The 22,559-nt window shown below is 44.6% G+C and overlaps 1 protein-coding gene across 1 annotated transcript; it reads right to left on the reverse strand.

Moving 5' to 3' along the window:
* Positions 1-14,452: 14,452 nt before the first annotated feature.
* On the reverse strand, positions 14,453-19,490 carry FEZF2 (FEZ family zinc finger 2). The gene is made up of 4 exons (XM_070735729.1): positions 18,576-19,490; positions 17,661-17,795; positions 17,122-17,254; positions 14,453-14,730 (listed from the first exon to the last, which is right to left on the reverse strand). Exons 1-4 carry the CDS (start codon positions 19,488-19,490, stop codon positions 14,453-14,455), a joined length of 1,461 nt encoding a protein of 486 aa, XP_070591830.1.
* Positions 19,491-22,559: the final 3,069 nt, after the last annotated feature.

A 22,559-nucleotide genomic window follows, 5' to 3' on the forward strand; every position in this document is an offset into this window, starting at 1 on the left:
GTATCTTTTTGCTTCAGGACATAACCACCACATGAGAAAGAAGGTGCCTTGTTGTTGTTGTTGTTGTTTTTGGTTTTTTTGCACTTCCAGCATTTTGAATTAAAATTAGAATATATTTTAGCTAGTCTTGTTGATAAAACTTTTTGTAGTGATTTTCTTTATAAGATGCCAATTTTGCTAATTTAAGATTCTTATTCCAAATTTATTCCAAGTTGGCCAAGTATATATTGTGTCCAATATTTTGGGCCCATGTTGCAATCATAGGTCCCTCAGTTTCATTTTTCTTTGCCTGCCCAATACTGTTAACTTTACACTGCTACAGTGTAGGTTTATGGATAATTTTTCAGGAATAAATCACTAGTGTACAGTTTTGGGACATTTTGCTGGTGTTCATTCAGTTGCTTTTGACTCTTGGTGATCCCATGAACTATAGTTCTCCAGGTTTTGTCTGTCAATAATTGTTTCTTGAGATCCTTTTTAGATTCCCCTTGTGTTGTCAATGATCCCATCTGATCATCTTGTGTTTGGTTGATTTCTTTTTTTTTCAATTACAGTAGAGTACCTCTACTTACGAACTTAATTTGTTCCATGATCAGGTTCTTAAGTAGAAAAGTTTGTAAGAATAAGCCATTTTCCCCATAGGAATCAATGTAGAAACAAATAATGTGTGTGATTGGGGAAACCACAAAGAGGGTGGAGGCCCTGTTTCCTCCCAGGAGATTCCTAGAGAGCCCCCACAGAGGCTTCTCCCTGCCTTTTCCAGCCCTGTTTCCTCCCAGGAGATTCCTAGAGAGCCCCCACAGAGGCTTCTCCCCACCTTTTCCAGCCCTGTTTCCTCCCAGAAGATTCCTAGAGAGGCCCCACAGAGGCTTCTCCCTGTCTTTTCCGGTTACAATTTCAGAGGCTTGGGTTTGTAAGTGGAAAGTGGTTCTTGAGAAGAGGCAAAAAAATCTTAAACACCCAGTTCTTATCTAGAAAAGTTTGTAAGTAGAGGTGTTCTTAGGTATCACTGTACTCTGGTTTTTCAAGGTCCCCTTGGCTGTTACATTTTGTGTCCACAGTCCCTAAGCCTTAGCTTCATTCATAATGCTTTCAGAGAGGAGTCCAGTTTTACTTTGCTTAGTACCTAAGAACGTCTCCTGTTTGTAGTCCAAGATAAAGTTTTCTTTATACATTGGGGTTAATGACCCCTTCCCTAATAACAGCGGTGAAATTGACTTACCTTTCCTACCGGTTCGAAAGTGTGTGTTCCTGTCAATAACACTTTTTTACCCTCTGCGCATGCACAGAAGGCTTTGTGCATGCACAGAGGGTAAAAAACAAGAAAATGGTGATATCTGGAAGAGTAGGTGGAGTCTCACACTATTGTCGTGATTCTCTGAACCACTGGTGGAAGCCGCTACCTATACACCCAAACTGGGGTGTACCGGTAGCATTTCACTGCTGCTTAATATTATATAGGTTGCCCAACAGATATGCACCATTGTGAATGAAAATGACTTATTTCAGAATAAACATGTAAGGTATCATCTTCCTCAATAGTGTTATCTTTCAAATTTTCTATAGATTTTAAACTGAGATCTGTGGAGCTGAAGAGGTAGAAGATTTGACTCATATACAGTAGTACCTCTAGATACGAGCTGCTTCACATGCGAGTATTCCAAGTTACAAGCCGAGATGCAAGCAAAATTTCTGTTCGACACCCGAGCTCAAATTCGGTATACGAGCCGAGCTTCCACTAGGGGGCGCAAGAATCTCCTTGCTTCCAGTTATCTCGGCGCGAAAAACAAAGTCTAAAGGCATCCGTTCGAGATGTGAGTTGATCGACATACGAGCTCAGGTCTGGAACGAATTAAACTCGTAGGTCAAGGTACCACTGTATTATTTGATTGCTGTTTGGGTAAGGGGGTGAGAGAGAAGTACCTTGATCCATACATTAAACGTATGGCCCAGTGGGAGGCTCATATTAAAACAATTTACCTCATATGTGGCCAGAATCTGAAAACGACATTTAATGCAGCCCAATTTCTGACTAAAATGAAATATTATTTTAGGTCATTTTATTCTATTTTATATATTTATGTATTAAATGATTGTATCTTACCCTATAACTATTGCATTTTACCCTGCTCTCATTTTAAATTGTTTGTTTAGAATTTTATTGGCAATGTGTGTTTGAATTTGTATGTTGATATCGCCTATAGGCTAATAAACAAATAAATATTCTATAGATTTTTAAGTTGAAAAGGGGAAAGAGAAATAGTCTGAGACCTTTTCCGAACTCCAGATTCAAAGTCAATGTAAATTTCAGAATCCAGACATACACATGTAGAAACACACACCATTCAACAAGAGTGTAGTTTAGACTTGTTTTCACATCTAGGAAGGCACTTAGGTCTAAATCTCTTCATTGCTCATCCATCAACCTGGGATAATATGTAAATGGATATACGTAGATTTCCATTGGAGAAAATTGGAAATAGTTACTTCTGCATCACACTGCTTTTAGCCATTTGCTAAATGTGACCTTATAGAGTGATACAGAAAACAAAAGGGATGGATTATCCCTGTTAGCTTTGGCTTCACTCTGCAATGTGGCCTATGCTGTACTATTGACATACACAAAATCTCATTCATCTGGATTTCTTAAGATCCAGTTATTTGAGATAAGTTGTAATCAAGCCAGAAGGAGCTGGAGGACTTCTGAAAGCAACAGGAAGGGCCTAATAAACAAGACAATCTAAGGTGATCTAAGGGGTGAGTACAAGTGCACTAGAGTGCCTTCTATCCCCTGTCCTATTGCTCTCCTATATCTCCTATACCATTCTTCTATTCCTATATCTCTTCTTCTATTCTCTCATTGATATGTTCTATTACTATAGCTTTTTTTCTATTCTTTCTTAGATATATTTTACTATGAATATCTCCTCTATAACCTTCATCATGTATTTTACTGTGTGTGTGTGTGTGTGTGTGTGTGTATGTGTGTATAAAAAAGGAACTGTGATGTTCCTTCAATATACCAGGGTGATTCGACACAAAATGTAACCCTTCCCTGGTACAGAGCTGAAGGGATTGGATACTGTAGCCTAGAGGATAATTCTCTGCCTTACAAGGCAAAGGTTGCAGGTTCAAGTCCCAGTGGGTATGGCTAGCTGATGAGGCCAAAATAAGGCCGAAATAGATCTATCCTAGTCTCCCTTAATTTTCAAATTCAGCTTAAACATGTGACATATATATATATATATATATATATATATATATATATATATATATATATATACATATATATATATGTGTGTGTGTGTGTGTGTGTGTGTGTGTGTGTGTTTTCGTAGATTTTCACGGGTACAGGTATGACGGTCTTGGTATATTCGAGTTTCTTCCCATGTAGGATTTGGAATCTACGCCTAATCTACAACCATTAACTAATCAGCATACCTCAGCTACATCAATGACCCCAATTGTTACCCCACTGACTCACCAGGAAGTTTCTACACAGCAGGCAATTGCTGAGCCATCAAACCACACCCAGCCACCAGTATTTATAGAAGGAAGGCAGCTCAGGTCTCACAGTGTTCACCTTAGAACAAGGACAGAAACACCAGCCTGAAGATGACGAGTGAGACCTCGTCGAAACGTCGCCAGAATTGGACTAAATAAATAAATTAAATAAATAAATAAATTTATATTATCTTCTAGGCGCCCTTAAGACCTCACTCGCAGAATGCCAAACCTACCCAATGTCACGTGGACTGAGAAGAAGATAATTTCCAATAGCATAAAATGTTTCTTCAGTTTGCTTATGTTTCTAACAATGGAGAGCTTGACAACTAAACCAGAGATCAAATTTGGTAAAAGGCAGGTTTTTTATGTTCAATTGCAAAGCATTTGGGCATTTCAATGGAGAAATCTATGGGGAGAACGTGTAAAAGGAATAACTTGAGAATCGGATGAAGACCTCACTTTGGTTTACAAAAGAAGCAGATTTTTGGAGCTGGGAGCTCAATTCCAGTTTTGGAAACATACAAAGGATGCATTCCTAGAATGGTGGCTAGGGAAGACTCCCTTGTCCAAGGATTGGCCAAGCGAGTATGGACAGTCGCAAAATGCTAAACACCACCAGTCCCTTTGCCATGATGATCTCAACCATTCTAGCGGGTTTTAGAAACAGAGACAAGGGCATTGCTGAAAATCTGCCTTTTTGCTTTTGGGATGCCAGTTTTCGACTTAATTTTTAAATCAATATTCAAAGGACCTTCTAAAGATGTCAACTGGAACACCAACCTGGGATCAAAATGAAGGCGAGCTGTGAAGATAGCTTAAGAGCTGTTTAAAAAAAAATATCTAATTTTGCATGGTTTTCAATCCCCTTTGCCAAATTTGCACATTTTGGGATTGGCTCTACCCAAGCTTTCAACTCTTTTATCTCCATTCCAGACTCCAACCAATGAAAAATTGTGGACCAGATGCAGAAGAAATGAAACCCCGCCCATCCCTAGCGTAGAAGAATATATAAGAGGACGTCTAAGTCATTTTGGAGATGTCTCCTCTATGTGAAACTCTATTGTGCTCACATTAGTCTAATGCAGTGATTTTCAACCTTTTTTGAGCTGCGGCACATTTTTTACATTTACGAAACCCTGGGGCACATTGAGGGGGGGGGGGCTAAAAAAAGTTTGGACAAAAAAATTCTCTCTCCCCCTTCCTTCCTCTTTCTTTCTCTCTCTCCATCCCTCTTTCTTTCTCTTCCTTCCTTCCTCTCTTTTTTGCTCTCTTTCTCTCCCTCCTTACCTCCCTCTATGTCTTTCTCTCTCTCTCCTTCCCTCCCTCTCTTTCTCTCTCTCTCTTGCTTTCTTTCTCTCTCTTGCTCTCTCTCTCTTGCTCTCTCTCTCTTTCTTTCTCTTGTTCTCTTTCTCTCTCTCTTGCTTTCTTTATCTCTCTCTTGTTCTCTTTCTCACTCACTCGCTCTTTCTCTCTCTTGCTTTCTTTCTTTCTCTTTCTTTCTCTCTCTCTCTTGCTTTCTTTCTCTCTCTGAGCTTCGCGGCACACCTGACCATGTCTCGCGGCACACTAGTGTGCCACGGCACACTGGTTGAAAAACACTGGTCTAATGTATGATTAAAACGCCCAATTTTCCCCCCCCCCCGTCTTTGCTCAGTGTGATGACACAGGCACTTTTGCCTGGTGTCTCCTATTGTGATTGAAATGTAAGCATTCAGTTTGAGTTCCTGCAATTACAGCCCCATGTGATATATCACCTTACCAGGTGTAACGGAGACAAGGGCCTGGTGTTAAAAAATACAGAATGAGTTATCCTTTTTTTTCTCTCCAGACCTTCACGAGGCAGAAAAAGCTGTCGTCGCACCTTTTGGAACTCTCAAAGGTTTCCCAATGGAAGCTTCCAAATTGCCAGCCAACTTTCCAGATGCAATACCCTGGCTTTATTGCACTGAATGGGAATTTTGCCACCAAGCTAAGCTTGTTGTTCTGATAAAAATCCATATTTTTATACCAAGGACTGCCTAGAAACTAGCACTTTATCCCTTAAAATAATCCAGGGGGATCACGAGAGTTCCTTTTACAGGGTGAAAAATACTCAGAGGAAGATGTTTTCCAAAAGTATTTTACACATAAAAATATTTCCAGATCTGTACACGCACTTATCGATATATAATGCACTCACACATTTGTTGGAGGAGGTTTTACTGCAAAATCAAAATCCTTCAAATTTTAAAGGTAAATCTAGTGCCATCAAACTTGGACTGCTGCATCTTTTTAAAAATAGCTGTTTAGCAGCACTGATCATGCTTTTTCAGAAGGCTACCCTAGTATGACCCCAACTTAATATGAACTGTGAAAATTACCCTTGTATAAAACAGGTGGTGAGTTATGCATGGCTCTCCGCATGTTGTCCAACTAAGGGTATATTGCAAAAACCTAGATAACCACTAGAGGGTATCGATGAAACAAAGGATATTCCAACTAATGACCGCCATCTGACAGTCATCTGGTTTTTTTTTAACTCAGATACCGCAGCTAACCCTACTGTATTTGACCAACAATTTTTAGCAGCCCAGTCAGTTTAATTAAAGCTGAAGAATATCTACCATTCACTAACATTTAAGAGATTAGATTAGATTTAGATTTATTGGATTTATATGCCGCCCCTCTCTGCAAACAGGGACTTTGTTCTGAGTCTATGGAGAGGGGTGGCATACAAATCCAATACATCATCATCATCATCATCATCATCATCATTATTATTATTATTATTATTATTATTATTATTATTATTATTAAACTGAACATCCTCCAGGAATCAAAAGAGAAATGTATAGAAGCTAGACTCCAAGATTAACTAACTGAAAACAAAATAAGCATTTTGCCTGAGAATGTAATTTTCAATCTTTCTGGATGATGGTGTGTATGTGTGTGTCGTTCTCTATTTAAAATTAGCACCTTTGGAAAAATATAGTAACCTGTATTCTGGTTATGACTAATAAGAAGTTGTTGAATCTTAGGATACCATCTGCTGTAAGGAACACTTGGAGAAGAGCTCTCTGTACACTGAGAAAGAACAAGCCCCATTAAATCAAATACAACTTTACTTTAGAGTAAATATATTCATAATAGCAAGAGAGCTAATAAAAACAATATTTTGGGTGGCTATATCCTTCAACACAGTTCCAAAAATGTAATCTATTAAATAAAACTTTAGTGGGGGTTTTTTTCCTTTTCCTTTGGGAAACAAAAATAAGTCATTTTTTCTCATTTACTTGAAGGGTCAGTAGGGTAACAATTCAATACCAGAGCTTTGAACCTATAGAAGGAATGAGTCTCAAGGTTTCAAAGCCATTCTTAGGAAGAGATCAAGGGATGCTTTGAACAGGAAATGTTTCTCTTTCAAGAATGTCTCTTAACCAACTGGGTCCATTTGGATGGTGAGAGAGGCAGCATATAAATCAATTTTTTTAAAAATCCCTTCCATCAATCTTCTCAATAAGAAGTATGTGGTGCCTTGTGCCTAATAAAAACAGAAGATTGATGGGAGAAAAATATGTCATGGTCCATCTAGTCTGCCCTTATACTATTTCCTGTATTTTATCTTAGGATGGATATATGTTTATCCCAGGCATGTTTAAATTCAGTTACTGTGGATTTACCAACCACGTCTGCTGGAAGTTTGTTACAAGCATCTACTCCTCTTTCAGTAAAATAATATTTTCTCACGTTGCTTCTGATCTTTCCCCCAACTAACCTCAGATTGTGCCCCCTTGTTCTTGTGTTCACTTTCCTATTAAAAAACGCTTCCCTCCTGAACCTTATTTAACCCTTTCACATATTTAAATGTTTTGATCATGTCCCCCCTTTCCCTTCTGTCCTCCAGACTATACAGATTGAGTTCATTAAGTCTTTCCTGATAAGTTTTATGCTTAAGACCTTCCACCATTTTTGTAGCCTGTCTTTGGACCCCTTCAATTTTGTCAATATCTTTTTGTAGGTGAGGTCTCCAGAACTGAGCACAGTATTCCAAATGTGGTCTCACCAGTGCTCTATACAGCAGGATCAGAATCTCCCTCTTCCTGCTTGTTATACCTGTAGCTATGCAGCCAAGCATTCTACTTGCTTTCTAACGTTTTCTTCTTGTGGCAGTCTTGTTTTATTTGACTGCATCTCAGGGCATCACAGAGTCTTTAAAAGTCTCTCCCAAATGTATCCCCATTGGCCACTTGATCAAAAAGCAGATGTAGAATAGTTGACCAGGTAAGGAATGCCATCATTTTATGCTGCCCCAAACTATCTTGATCTGCCTTTTGGAAAACTGATCACTGAAGAACAAGGCAAATATTTTGAGCAAAGGAGGACAGCTTGTAGCTTTCTGGAAGATGGACTCCGGTTTTTTTTTGATGGATAGAATGATGAGACCCATCAAGTGGAGCCAGAGACAAAGAGCGCATTGTGTAGAGTGCGGTACTGCAGGCCACTATAATAGAATAGAATAGAACAGAACAGAACAGAAGAGAATAGAATTTTATTGGCCAAGTGTGATTGGACACACAAGGAATTTGTCTTGGTGCATATACTCTCACTAAAGCTGACTACTTGATCTGCAGGTCAGTGGTTCAAATCTCATCACCGGCTCGAGGTTGACTCAGCCTTGTGTCCTTCCAAGGTGGGTAAAACGAGGACCCGGATTGTGGGGGCAATATGTTGGCTCTGTTAAAAAGTGCTATTGCTAAGATGTTGTAAGCCACCCTGAATCTAAGGAGAAGGGTGGCATAAAAAAATCCAATAAATAAAATAAAATAAATAAGACAGCATCCCAGAAACAAAGCAACAAATCAGACTGGGATGCCCACTATATCCCTGCTACATGTTTTTTTCTTTGAGTTATTACTGGATTTTAACCATGTCATTTATATCTAAATCGACCATTCTTCAACATATTCAAGATGGAGATTTTTCTGCTGATTTTTTTCCTGTTCTACCCTTAATCTATCATTGTTGCTATTATTATTTTTTCTATATATTCAAAGGTCAGCTGCCCATTGCTGCATCAAACCCAGTTTCTAGCAAGATCACATAAAATATGTACTATATATTATGCAACCAGTTTTTAAGGAGTAAAGCAGGGAACACCTTCAAAACAGCAAACCCAGCTGTAGCTTCAAATTTATTTGTTCCATATGCCACTTTTTGCAAAAGCAAAGGTCTGGGGAGGGAAATCTTGTCATTTTGCTTCCTTGACCAGGCTGAATACTGACTGATTGATAATCCGATTATTCAAACCGGTTAAAATGAACAAACCATCCATCCATCCACCCATCCCTAAACTAGAAATATTGACATCCATTTGGGTATTTGATTCAGGGCAACATCAATGCACATCCTTGTTGGAAGTGTGCAAAAGATCACTTCCACCATTGTAAATACAACTGAAAAAGTTGCATGTACATACACAATGCAGTTTACATAGCTGGACTAGCTAGCAAACATAGCTAGCAAAGCAAACAAAAGGGGAAAAAAACCAGGAAGAATTTGGAAGAAGCAGCTGTTAACTCCATTCTCTGGTGGCCTTGAAGTGTTGTTGCTAGTGGGGAGTTCTGAACATTTTATTTATTTATTTATATTTATTTTATTTATTTATTTTGTCAAACAATTATAGGGTGATAATTTGTACAAATAAAACATTAGATAAGTAATGATAAAAAGTAACAAAAGAAGAAGGCACAGTGGTGCGCTTATGGACGTCCCTTACAGATGTCTTAGAAAGGGGGAGAGGTCAATTGTAGATAGTCTAAGGTTAAAGATTTTGGGGTTACAAGTAGAAACCACAGAATCAGGTAGTGCATTCCAGGCATTGATTACTCTGTTGCTGAAGTCGTATTATTTTTTGCAGTCAAGTTTGGAGTGGTTGACATTTAGTTTAAAATCGATTTCGTGCTCCTGTGTTGTTGCGGTTGAAGGTGAAGTAGTCGTTAACAGGTAGGACATTTTATGATTTGGATTGCCTGTAAATGACGGTAAGCCAATAAATGAGAAATGAATGAGAAATGAAGGTGGAATATGATAGCCCAAAAGAGGCCGGGAAGATTTCATTGTGGAAATGAGGTACTGATGGGAACCAGTGGCAAAATCCTTAAATAAACCAACAACCTACTGATTCTGTGGGCATGACTTGGTGGGCATAGCAGGGGAAGGATACTGCAAAATCTCCATTCCCACCCCATTCTGGGGCCAGACAGAGGTGGTATTTGCCAGTTCTCCCAACAACTCCAAATTTCCATTACCAGTTCTCCAGAACCTGCTGGATTTCACCCCTGGTGGGAATTCCAAGCCGTGGTAAAAAGAGAAATATAGTTAAGGAAGAGCAGGAGGAGAAAACAATGTTGAAGCTTTTGCGCTGCTGTACTTTTTTTTTTTTTAAATTGAAGTAGAGAACAGAAATCAAAGGCCTGGGAAGGAAGAAAAGAAGGGAGGGAGGAAAGGAAGGAAGACAGAAAGACAGACAGAAAAAAAGAAGAAGGAAGGAAAGAAGGAAGGAAGGAAGACAAAGACAGAAAAGGAAGGAAGGAAGAAAGGAAGTCAGACAGTAAAGACAGACAAAAAAGAAGGAAGGAAGGAAGGAAGGAAGGAAGGAAGGAAGGAAGACAGATAAAATTAGGCAGAGGGATATTTCCATATGATTATCCTTTTGGGTAGGGAACATTTTTATTCAGACGTGGGTTTCCTTCCTCTAATCATACTTTTTCAAAAAACCCACTAGAGTTGGATGTGTTTTTCTTTGGAGCTTCGTGTTCCTTTTCTTTTTTCAGTTGTGCTAACTTGGACTTTTGTCTATCTGGCTAGTTTTGCACGCAGAGGCCTGGCAGCCGAGTACACTGCAAGAAACTTTTATTATTATTATTATTATTATTATTATTATTATTATTATTATTATTATTATTATCATCATCATCATCATCATCATCATCATCATCATCATCATCATCATCATCATTGCGACTTAATCCAGAGCCGCCGGAGAAAAAGGGGGCCGGGGCGCGAGGCGGCCTTGCCCGCCTCTTATATATCGCTCACAAGCGACTTTCGGTCGCTTCTCGGCATTTAAAGCACTCCATTAAAAGCCGAAGAGTCGCCCGAGGACGTCGCTCCCCAGACACCAGCGGTGTCAGGCTTCCTTCCCGCTTCCCTTGGCCCGCCGGGCAGCAGCGACGGGAACTGCGTGGGCGCCGCTGCCTGATCCCGTGGGCGGAATAAAGACCCGCGCATTAGGGAGGCTTGGCAGAGCCCGGAGACGCCGAACCACATCATCGGCCTCTCTTCTTCTTCCCTTTTAATCTATCTATTTGTCTATTTGTCTGCCTATTTATCTCTCTATCTATCTATCTATCTATCTATCTATCTATCTATCTATCTATCTATCTATCTATCCCCCCTTCTCTATCTATCCCCCCCTCTCACTATCCATCTATCTCTCTATCTATCCCTCTATTCCTCTTTCTCTCTCTCTCTCTCCATCTCACTATCCATCTATCCATCTCTCTCTATCCCTCTATTCCCCCTCTCTCACTATCCATCTATCCGTCTATCTCTCTATCTATCCCTCTATCTATCTATCCCTCTCTCTCTCGTCTCTCTCTCTTGCTCTCTATCTCACTATCCATATCTCTGTTCATCTCTCTCTCTCTCTCTCTCTCTCTCTCTCTCTCTCTCTCCCTCTATCCCTCTATCCATCTCTCTCTCTCTCTTTCGTCTCTCTCTCTCTCTCTCTCTCTCTCCCTCCATCCCTTTCGGTCTCTATCCATCCATCCATCCATCCATCCATTTATTTTAAATGAACATTTCTGGAGCCTGCTGTGGATGATTACACGATTAATATAATAGGTTTGGAGGGTCTGTGTTTCCCCTCTTAATTTGGGTCATTACCCGGAAAGCAAGCGTGAGACCCGTTTCCTTGGCGTCCAGGGGATTAAGAAGAAGGGTAGCGGCGAAGAGGAGGAGGAGGAGGACAACCATGATCACGTTCGGGGAGGGAGGGTGGGAATCGCTTGTTAGGGAGGAGGGGGTGGGGAAAGGAGAAGTTAATCGAGGGAGACCAGAAGGTGGCATATTATAGCTTCTAATTTCGAGATGAATATCCACTTGAAAGAACAATCGTCTCCCAGCGCTTCCCCACTTTCTCCCTCCCTCCCTCTCTCCCTCTCCCTCTCTCCCTCTCTCACTAACTGCCCCTATTTCTCCCTCCCTCTCTCTCCCTTCTCTTTCCCTCTCTTTCTCTCCCTCTCCCTCTCTTTAGCTCCCTCCTTCTCTTCCTCTTTCTCTTTCCATCTCTTTCCCCCTCCCTCCCCCTTTCTCTCTCTCTCCCTCCCTCTCCCCCCTCCTCCTTTCTCCTTCTCCCCCTCCCTCTCTCTCCCCTCTCTCCCCCTCTCTCCTTTTCCCTCTCTTTCTGTCTCCCTTTCTCCCTCCTTCTCTCCCACCTTCCCCCCTCCAGGCCTCCCCAACCACGGATGGAAAGATGCCACCGAACTGAGAAGCTGTTTCTTTATCTAACCCGGCGACGGAGAAAAAACAAAAACACAGTCCTCCCCGCCACCCACCCACCCAGGAAGGAAGTAGTGGTGGGTGTTGGTGGCAGACGCCTGGAAGGAGGGAGGGAGGGCCCCAATTTTGCGCTCGCAGGTTGCAGAAAGCCAGAATGTTTGACTTTGCTTGCACTGGAACAAATCAACGCGTAAATGAAATCGGGCTATTCCCATTTATTTCTCCCAGTTAAGAGTTGGGGAAATAAAAGCCAAGGCTGGGGGAAGATGCGAAATCTCTCTCTCTCTCTTTTTTTTTCTTTCTTTCTTTCTTTCCTTTCTTTCCTTTCTTTTTTTCTTTCCTTTTTTCTTTTCTTCCTCCCTCCCTTCTTTCTGTCTTTTATTCTTTCTTTCCTTCCTTCTTTCTTTCTTTCTGTCTGTCTGTCTTTCCTTCCTTCTTCCCTCCCTCCCCCCTTTCTTTCTTTCCTTCCTTCCTCTTTTCTTTCTTTCTTTCATTCTTTCCTTCCTTCCTCCCTCCCTTCCTGTCTTTCCTTCCTTTCCTCCCTTCCTCCCCCCCTCTCTCCCAACGTGCCTTCCCATGCCAAAAGGTTGTTTATCCGAATCGCTGGAGTGTGGGGGGGAAGTATGCGGGCTGGCCACCGTTGGGATGCTCTCCCCCTGGCTACTACAGGCTGGTGCTGCCTGAGGCAAGGAGAGAGAGAGAGAGAGACCCGGCCCAACCAGGAGCTTTTGAGAGGCGAGAGCAAGCGGTCCTTTGCTTCCCTCGTTTCTTGCCAGCCTCTCTCCTTCTCGGTTCACCAGTCTCCCCGCTCCCCCCACCCTTTCTTCGGCTTCTTTAAGATGTGGTCCATTCACAATAGAACAGCCGGGAAGTAAGTGTGTATGTGTGTGTAGGGAATCATTGGAGCAAGGGCTGGAAGAAAGCCCCCCCCCCGTCAACTTCCAAAGACCCCAATGGAGATGGGGGAGGGAGGGGGCTTCTCTTAGTCCCGCCCTCTTGATGGGAACCCCTCCCCTCCCACTGACCCGGCCTGGCACGGTCGCTCCTCTTTGGCCTTTCGCTCCGAATCATTCGGGATTTACACGCGAACTCGGCCTCGCCACTCCTGTTTTAAGCTGAGGCGCTTCTTGGGACGACAACTTCTACTGGAAAAGGGAGGCGCGGGGGTGGGAACAGCGAGGAGAAAGGCCCGTGCACACAAAAGGGAAGATTTTTCTTTTTTTTCAGGCCTTGGAGACTTCGGATTCTTCTGCTATTACAGTGGTACCTCTACATAAGAACTTTTCTAGATAAGAACCGGGTGTTCGAGATTTTTTTTGCCTCTTCTTGAGAACCATTTTCTACTTAAGAACCCGAGCCCAGAACAATTTCCCAGGAAATCTGAGAGCGGCACCAAGGCCCGGCCAGTTTCCTGCCATTCCCCCTTTAATCCTGTCCATCTTGGGCTTTTCTGGGCTGGTGGCGCTTAAGGAGGCTTTGGCAGCCCAGAGCGAACTGAGCATTTTCCGTTCTCAGAGTCCCTCTTTTTTTTTAAGCCCTAAAGTTTTTAATTTTTTTTCATTCCCTTCACCTCACCTTCTTCCTTCAGCAGCGACTGTCCTCCTCCTCTTCTTCCTCCTCCTCCCACCCAAATTCTGAGCTTTTATTTCTTTCCTAATGGGTTTGCACTCATTATTGGATTTTACATTGATTCCTGTGGGAAAAATTGCTTCTATTTAAGAAATTTTCTACTTAAGAACCTGGTCACGGGAACGAATTAAGTTCTTAAGTAGAGGTACCACTGTATTACTAACCCAGAAGGGAATACACGTAGCTAAGGATTGAAATGTGGAGTCCGCTACTCCAACCAATGACTACTAATAAATTGGACCAAGGTTGTATTATTTCTTTTTTTAAAAAAAACAAACAAAAAACAAAACGTAGCTCCAGTAGGAGAACCTGGAAATCTCACATTAAGCGATTTTTTTTTATTGCCTGGTAGATGATATATATATTCCTCAATTAATCAAGTGGACATTAAAATTTAAATTTACACTCCTCTATATACATATTGGATCGGGCCGGTGTATTTTTTTTTCTCTTCACAGTCCTTGGAAACACTCGTGGAATCCGTAGCAGCAACAAAGTATTAAATTGTTTTTCCCCCTCCCTCGTTCCTTCTCGCAAGGGTATGTATATACATCCATACATATATACATATATGTCTGCATGTATGTGTGTATCCCTTTTTAAGAACATTTTTGGACACGCATACCAAAAACCCTTCTCCCGGACTTCCTTTCCGTCCTTCTCCCGGACTTCCTTTCCGTCCTTTCCCGGCCTGAGAGGGTCGTTCCAAAGTTTTGGCTGGGCCGAACGAGGCCTCAGCCTTTGCCCAGCGCGGATGCTTGCGCTCGGGCAACTTTTAGCTCGGTGCGGTCCTGGAGAGTTCTTTGGAGGAAGGCACGGCGGCGGCGGCGGCGGCGGCGGCGGCGGCCGGGTCGTGGAGCTTCCGCACGTGTTTCTTTAAATCAAAGTTCCTGCAGAAGCCTTTGCCGCAGGTGAGGCACGTGAAGGGCTTCTTGTCGTTGTGCGTGTGCATGTGGAAGGTGAGGTTGTAGATCTGGTGGAAGGCTTTGCTGCAGACGCTGCACTTGTACTGCTTCTCGCCGCTGTGGGTCAGCTTGTGGTTTTTGTAGTTCCCTGCCGGGGGAAGCGGGGAGAGGGAGGGAGGGAGGAGAAGAGAGAGGGGGGAGAGAAGGGGAAAGAGGGAGAGAGAGGGAAAGAGGGAGGGAGAGAGAGGGGGAAGAGAGAGGGAGGGAGATAGAGGGAAAGAGAGAGGGAGGGTGGAGAAGAGAGAGAGGGAGGGGGAAGGGGAAGGAGGAAGAGAGAGGGAGGGGAGAGAGATGGAGGGAAAGAGAGAGGGAGGGAGAGGGGAGGGAGGGAAAGAGGAAAAGAGAGAGGGAGGGGGAAAGAGAGAGAAAAAGAGAGGGCGGGATAGGTAGATGGAGGGAGGGAGGGAGGAAAAGAGAGGGAGGGAGAAAGAGAGAGGAAAGAAGAGAGGAAAAGAGGGAGGGAGGGGTAGAGAGAGGGGGAGGGAGAGAGAGATGGAGGGAGAGAGAAGGGGAGAGGAAAAGAGAGAGGAAGAGGGAATGAGGGAGGGAAGGAGAGAAAGGGAAGAAGAGGGAAATAGAGAGGGAGGGAGAGAGTTAGCAAAGGAGAGGTGAAGATTGCAAAGACGTTGCAGAGCAATTCCCGAGAGGTATCTGACTCGGTTCTCGAGTTGGCAGGTCTCATTCGCAAGACCCTGAACCCAGGAACTCGGCCGCGCCACAAAGCGAACCAGCAAAAGGCCCAAGTTCAAACGAGCCAAGTTCAACACCCTCCTCCCCCAGTTATCTGAGAAAACCGCCGCGGCTCTTTTGGACCTGCTGCGGGCCTGGCGTCTGATGCCGGCGGCTGCTGCAGCATTAACTCACCCGCCCCCCCCCCAAAAAAAAACCCCGGCCCGACCCGCTTTCCTAGGCACGTCCCCCACCCCGACCTTGTAGGCGACGTCCTCTTTCTTTCTCCCTCCCCACCCCCCTGCCGCACGGCTTCATTAAGAAAGTGTCCTGCAAGGGACCGTCCAGAAGTTGTCAAACTCACTCTTTGTCAAGGCCCACGCCGGCGATGCCACTAACGAATTAAAAAATTAAGAGGCCGGGTCAGCAGCGTCCTGACCCGGAGCAAATGGGGGAGAACCTTGGACGGGGATCGGCCGGGGATGGGGGTGGGAACGGCGGCGGCGGGAGGGGGTGGAGGTGGAAAGGAGGACCGGGGAGGCGACACCTCCAACTTAAACAAATCGCGTCTGCCGAAAGCCAGAGGAATTTCCTAAGCCGGTCAAGGAGAAACCGTTGCTGCGCTCTCTTTCCCCCTCGTTTAAAAGAGAGTTTGGGGACGGCGAAAGTAAAACCCCAAAAGTACAAAACGAAAAGGCCCCGGCGACCGTCTTTCCCGCCGCGCCTTTCGGGGGCGGGGCGGGGGGAGTCCCTCTCCTGCCGGTTCAATTTCAAAGGCGAAGAACCCGATTCGATCCAGGTCCAGCAACTTTCTCCTTTCTTGGATTTAACTCTAGTGCGTGGAAACGCGGAGTTTTACTCTCCCACTGACATCAAAGTGCTTTCTATTTCTTTAAAAAGTGCATTCTATTTCGTTGGAAAGTCTTTTCAATTTCTTTCGAAAGTATTTTCAATTTCTTTCGAAAGTACTTTTAATTTCTTTCGAAAGTACTTTCAATTTCTTACCAAAATACTTTCAATTTCTTTTGAAAGTACTTTCCATTTCTTTCTAAAGTCTTTCCATTTCTGGCGGGACCGTGCTACCTAAAGAGGACCGAAGTTACTTCCCCCAGTTTTAACGACGAGTGACAGGACTGAAAGGTGGTTTCGTTGTAGTCCAAGAGAACCTCAAAGTCTGCTCAATTCCGCCAGCTACATTTTGGAATGTAGAGACGCCAAGATTCTATTCCGAACGTTCGCAACGTTCTATATACACTGCTCAAAATAATAAAGGGAACTCTCAAATAACATATCCTAGATCTGAAGGAATGAAATATTCTCATTGAATACTTTGTTGTTTACAAAGTTGTATGTACACAACAGCAAGTGAAATTGTCAGTCAGTGTTGCTTCCTAAGTGGACAGTTTGATTTCACAGAAGTTTGATTGGCTTGGAGTTATATTGTGCTGTTTAAGGGTTCCCTTTATTTTACTTTATTTTATTTTATTTTATGCAGTGTATATTAAGAGTCTTATGTCGGAATTCGATCAGACGCTTTAAAAAAAAATCGATGGAAAATTCTTTTCCCAACCTTTTTCTAATTCTCCCCCACACAGACCCACGCGGATTTCCCTTTGCAACTTGGCGTTCTCCAAAAACAAATTTGTTTTTTTTCTTTTCTTTCCCCCGGTTTTTTTAAAAAAAACATTTCCCCCCCCTAAATAATGCAAGCTGGCTTTTTTTCTCGAAATATAAAAAAGGAACCGTAACGATTCTTTAACGTTTTGTTCCGCACGCGGAGGTCAAATTTGTCCTACCGATTCCTAAATACCTTTTTGATGAAATCCTTTGCCGCAAAATTCACAGACGAAGGGTTTGTAGCCGGCGTGGATCCTGATGTGAGTGTTTAGCGTGGAACTCCTGTTGAAGGCTTTCCCGCATTGGTTACATTTGTGGGGCTTTTCCTGTGGGGTGGAAAAGACAGTTAGCGGCCGCTCTTTAAAATTACGCGCGGTGTTTGTTTGCTGTTTTGGGGTTCGCCCCAAAACATAGAAACATAGAAGATAGATGGCAGAAAAAGACCTCATGGTCCATCTAGTCTGCCCTTATGCTATTTCATGTATTTTTTCTTAGGATGGATATATGTTTATCCCAGGCATGTTTAAATTCAATTACTGTGGATTTACCAACCACGTCTGGAAGTTGGTTCCAAGCATCTACTGCTCTTTCAGTAAAATAATAAAAAGCGTGGTACTTTAACTCCGTTTCCCTTAGGTTTTTTTCATTTTCTTTTCTTTTAAAGGAAACGGAATTGCACACCAATCGAGCGTGCCTCTCTTATTTTTTTATTTTTTTAAAGACCCAGCCTACCTGTGTGTGGATGATTTTGTGCCTACAGAGCGTGCTGGCCTGGCGGAAACCTTTCCCGCAAACTTTGCACACGAAGGGCCTGGCTCCAGTGTGAACGGGCATGTGCCGGGTTAGGTTATAGTGGGCGTTGAAAACCTACAAAGAAAGAACAAGGCAGGGGAAGATTTTTTTTAAAAGGGCGAAGTAAGGGAGCTCTCGCCACGTTTAGCCTTCTCTACGCCGCCCCAAGGGGGCTAAAAAAAGGCTGGGCCTGGTGATTCGTTTTAATAGCCCCACCCGACACAGACCACGGTATCTTTCCCTTCACCTCCTCTCCCTTTACAAAAACGGAACCAGGCGTGTTGTTGCCTGGATGTGTGTGTTTTGCACAGGATGGTCTGGCAGGTCAATATAGGAGGCGTGCGCGGAGACCCCCCCAATTCAGTCCTCGGCACACCCGCGTAATAATTTGGGGAGCTACTGTGGCAGGCTAGGGTTTTTTTCCCCCTCATCCTTCCTATCACCCTTTTCCTCCCACTTATGACTGTATGACTGTAACTTGTTGCTTGTATCCTTGAGATTTTTATTAATATTGGTAGTTTCCTGATTGCTTATTTGACATCTAAACCAATCATTAACTGAGTCACCTGATTATTCTGGACAAATGTATCTTTTCTTTTATGTACACTGAGAGCAGCTGCCCCAAAGACAAATTCCTCGTGTGTCCAATCACACTTGGCCAATAAAGAATTCTATTCTATTCTATTCTATTTCACTCCACTCTATTCTATAATCTACCCTACCCTACCCTACCCTACCCTACTCCACTCTACTGTATCCTGCCCTACCCTACCCTACCCTACTCTATTCTGTGCTGGAGAAGCCTAAAGGACGACCCTTGTCTTGCCGTAAAGCCGGGGAAAGCGCCCCCCCTACCTTGCCGCACACTTCGCAGGTGAAGTTTTTGGGTTTCCCGTCGGCCGAGGCGCCGCCTCCTCCTCCGCCGCTTCCTGCGCCCGACCCGGCGCCCAGCTTGGGCCCGTGGTGGATTTTCCCGCTGGGCCTGTCGAGGGCCAGGCCGGCGTTCTCTTTCATCACCTGGTCCAGCTGGCCCGGGAGGCGCTCTTTATGCGGGTAGTGCGGGTTGGGGAACTTCTCCGGCGGGGCCAAAGCGGCCAATTTGGCATTTTCCAGCAGGAAGAGTTTCTGATGGGCCGAGAGGGCGGCGGCGGCGGCGGCGACCGCCGGGCTGGGCGAATGCAGAAGGCCCGAGGCGAAGAGTTGGCCCTGGAGGATTTCCGACGGGTGGTAAGGCGAAGAGTCCAGGCAGTTGAAGTAGTAGAGGCTGGATCCGTTGGCCGGCAGGGCCAGAGTCTGGTGGATGACCTGGGGTTTGATCACCCGGCCGGGCCCGGGCAAAGCGGCTTGGCCCAAGGGCGGCGGCGGCGGAGGCAACGGCTGCTCCGCTTTGCAAGGACAAGAGCCGCAGTTGCTGCCTTTGCAGAAGGCGCCCGTCGAACAGACCAGCGCCGCCGCCGCCCCGCACTGCCTCAAGCCGCCTTTCCAGAGCTCCGAGTAGTTGAGCAGCGCCTTGGAAGGGGCCACCTCGTAAGCCGGCAGAGGCTGGATCGGGATGACGCCGGGCAGAGGCGAGCAGAGGCTCAGCAGCTTCTTGGAGTCGCTCGGCCGGGCCTCGAAGGCGGCGGCGGTTGCGGGTTTGTGGTGGGTCTCCGAGCCCTTGGCCATGATCCGCTCGATGGAGAACGCCAGGCTCTTGGCCGGGTTGTTGGCGGCTCCGGTCCGGATGCAAGCGGCGGGCACCACCGTCTCCAGCGAAGCCGACGAGGCCATCTCTACGGGGAGGAAAGGGAAGGACGGCAAAGGTGGGGATGCGCAGCCGGAGGTCGCCCATAAAAAACAAAAGAGGAGGAAGAAGAAGAAGAAGAAGAAGAAGAAGAAGAAGAAGAAGAAGAAGAAGAAGAAGAAGAAGAAGAAGAAGAAGAAGAAGAAGAAGAAGAAGAAGAAGAAGAAGGGAAAAAAAGAAAAACAAAGAAAGCGAGAAACTCAGGCTCAATTCAGCGCGGTCCTCATCTCAGCCTCGCAGGCGGATCCATTTTAATAAGCGCCTCTTTTCTTTCTTGCTTTCTTTCCTTCTCTCTCTCTTCCACTCTCGTTTGTCCCCCCCTCCCCAATCATTCCCTCCTCCCATTTACATTCAAATGAACCGGCTGCGCGCAAGGGAGGACCAGACCGCTGCTCATTCATTCAGCGGAACGCGCGCCAGGAAGGGAAGAAAAAAAAAAAGTCGCCGGCAGAACCCCCACACCCCCCCCCAAAAAAACCAAAAAACTCCGCGAGCCTTTTCCAAATAGCGAAGAGAGCCTGGGATATGTGCGGGGGGGGGGCAGGCGTGGGAGGAGGGACCCTCCAAAAAGGTTGCCCGTCCCCTGCGATCTCTTTCGCTTAAGAGTGATGGCGTGACCCCGAGAGGCAGTGGGGTGGAGGAGAAGAAGAGGAGGGGGGGATGTGTGTGTGTGTGTGTGAGGCCGTCCTGGTGGGGGGGGGGTTGAGTTACCTTCGCCCGACGACGCATCCGAGCCCCGCGGTGTTAAGCCCGGCCGGTTCAATCCTGGATAGCAAGCATCTTCCCGAACGTCTCTGGCATTTCAAGCTGATATCCACAACGAAGTCACTTCAAGCCGGGTTTTTTTTTGGGGGGGGGGGGGCGTGCAAAGGCAGGCGGAGAAGCGAGAGGGAGGCAGAAGAAATCGGGCGAGGGTTTCTTGTCGTCCCCCCCCCCGCCCTCTTTTTCTCAGCCAAACGTTTTTCAGGTCTGGACGGATGGGAGGGGTGAGCGCAAGAATAAAGGAACTCCCGCCCTCCCTCCTTTCCAATTTAAGGCACACCCTGGATTTCTTTCCGCGAGAGCTTTTCCAAAGAGGGAAAGAAGGGGCGGGGGGGGGGAGAGGGAAGGGGGAGCGGGAGGGGGAGGGTAGAAAGTGGTGGTGGGGAGCCGGATAGCGCCTCGCGAACGGCGAAGAGTCGGGGTTTTTTTAAATGTGTGGCAAATTAGGACGGAAAGTGCTATCCCCGAGTTGGGCGCCAAACGAATTGCGCAGCGAAAAAAACGGGTGGTGGTGGATTAAACAAACTAATAAAATAAACAAATAAACTAAAATAAAATAAAATAAAATAAAATAAAGTGAAATGAAATGAAATGAAATAAAAGCCGGCCCGGGAAAGGCGAGCAAGGAGCTGTATTTATTTTGAGCAAAAGTGAGAAAAGGGAGAGGAGAGGAACGAAGGACGCGTTCCGGAGTTGGCGTTTTCTCGCTCCTCGTTCGATTGGGACAGCGCATCAGATATACAGTATATTTTTTTTGGGAAAAGGAAAATAAGGAGGAGGAAGAAGAAGGAAGGGGATAAAGAAGAAGTTAAAGAAGAAAAAGAAGAAGGAATAGGAGAAGGAAGAAAAGTAGAAGGAAGAAGAAGAAGGAGAAGGAGGAGGAGTAGAAAGAGAAGAAGGAAGAAAAGAAGAAAGAGAAGAGGAAAAAAGAAGAGGAAGAGGAAGAAAAGAAGGAAGAGGAAGAAAAGAAGGAAGAGGAAGAAAGAAGAAAAGAAAGAAGAAAGACGAAAGTAGTAGTAGTAGTAGTAGTAGTAGTAGTAGTAGTAGTACTACTAGTATAGTGGTAGTAGTAGTAGGTGGGAAAACCCAGTCTCAATTTAAGGACCGGCCAGCCCACCTTCCCAGCTTCTCCAGATCTTGGAGGCGTAAATACGAATTAAACGTCTGAGGAAGGTTGGCAACCTAAAGTCTTTGCCTTTCCTATAGACCGACAACTTGCTTTTTACCAAAAAGACAAACGGACCAGCGAACAAACAAGCAAAAACAGTAAACAAAACAGACATACCGCCCAAGAACTTTCTCCAGCGAGTTTAGGGGTGTGGAGTTCAACTGGAAGTCCCCCTTTCCACAAAACGCAGGGATGAATTGTTACTGGCCTTTTCGCTCCTCCACCCCACTTTTTCTTTCTTTCTTTCTTTCTTTCTTTCTTTCTTTCTTTCTTTCTTTCCTTCCTTTTTCTTTCTCTCTTTCTTTGTTCCTTCCTTCCTTCTTTCTTTCCTTCCTTCCTTCTTTCCTTTTCTCTCTCTCTCCTTTCTTTCCTTCTTTCTTTCTATTTTTCTTTTCCTTCCTTCTTTTCTTTCTTCCTTCCTATCTTTCTTTCTCTCTCCCTCTCTCTCCTTTCCTCTTTCTATCTTTCTTTGTTCCTTCCTTCCTTCTCTCTCTCTCTCCTTTCTTTCCTTACTTCATTCTTTCCTTCTTTCTCTCTCTCTTCTTTCATTCCTTCTTTCTTTCTAGTTTTCTTTTCCTTCGTTTCTTCTTTCATTTTTTTCTTTCTTTCTCTCTCTCCCTCTCTCTTCTTTCCTCTTTCTTTCTTTCTTTCTTTGTTCCTTCTTTCCTTCCTTCCTTCTCTCTCTCTCCATTCTTTCTTTCTGTCGTTTGATATTTGTTCCCCTTTTAAAAAAAGTCGTAGTAATGCGCCTGAGGGTGTTGGTTTTTTTCACTTTAAAAATATTATTCTTTTCCTTTCTCAACCTCAAAATAGGGAACTTCGCCATTATCAAAGTGTGTGTGTGGGAATCAGAGAAGGGAGGAAACAGAGAGAAGTAGAAACTTGAAAATGTTTGTATGCGAGGAAGGGGAGGTGTGAAGAAATTGTCCACGTTCCACCTAGCGGGTGTGAGGGGAGGGGGAAATGGAGAGGCTGCCCCGGTTTTTCCCCCGGGGATTCTGCCCCTTCCCCGCGATTGGGGAGCCACTTCAAAACTCGCTTCAATAGGCCAGGACTCTAAAGCGCGGCGTGGTACCTGATTTTCTCTTTCAAGAATCCAGAGACGGATTATTTGGGAGAACGAGGG

This window comes from Erythrolamprus reginae, chromosome 2 (assembly GCF_031021105.1).
Source record: "Erythrolamprus reginae isolate rEryReg1 chromosome 2, rEryReg1.hap1, whole genome shotgun sequence".
Classification (NCBI taxonomy): domain Eukaryota; kingdom Metazoa; phylum Chordata; class Lepidosauria; order Squamata; family Dipsadidae; genus Erythrolamprus; species Erythrolamprus reginae.

Excerpts from the sequence above, each read along its gene's own strand:
- FEZF2 (XM_070735729.1), bottom strand. The coding sequence starts at position 19,490 with ATGGCCTCGTCGGCTTCGCTGGAGACGGTGGTGCCCGCCGCTTGCATC. Across the intron at positions 17,796-18,575 it reads CCTGCGAAGTGTGCGGCAAG|GTTTTCAACGCCCACTATAA; the intron begins GTAGGGGGGGCG and ends CTTTCTTTGTAG. Across the intron at positions 17,255-17,660 it reads ACAAAATCATCCACACACAG|GAAAAGCCCCACAAATGTAA; the intron begins GTAGGCTGGGTC and ends TCCACCCCACAG.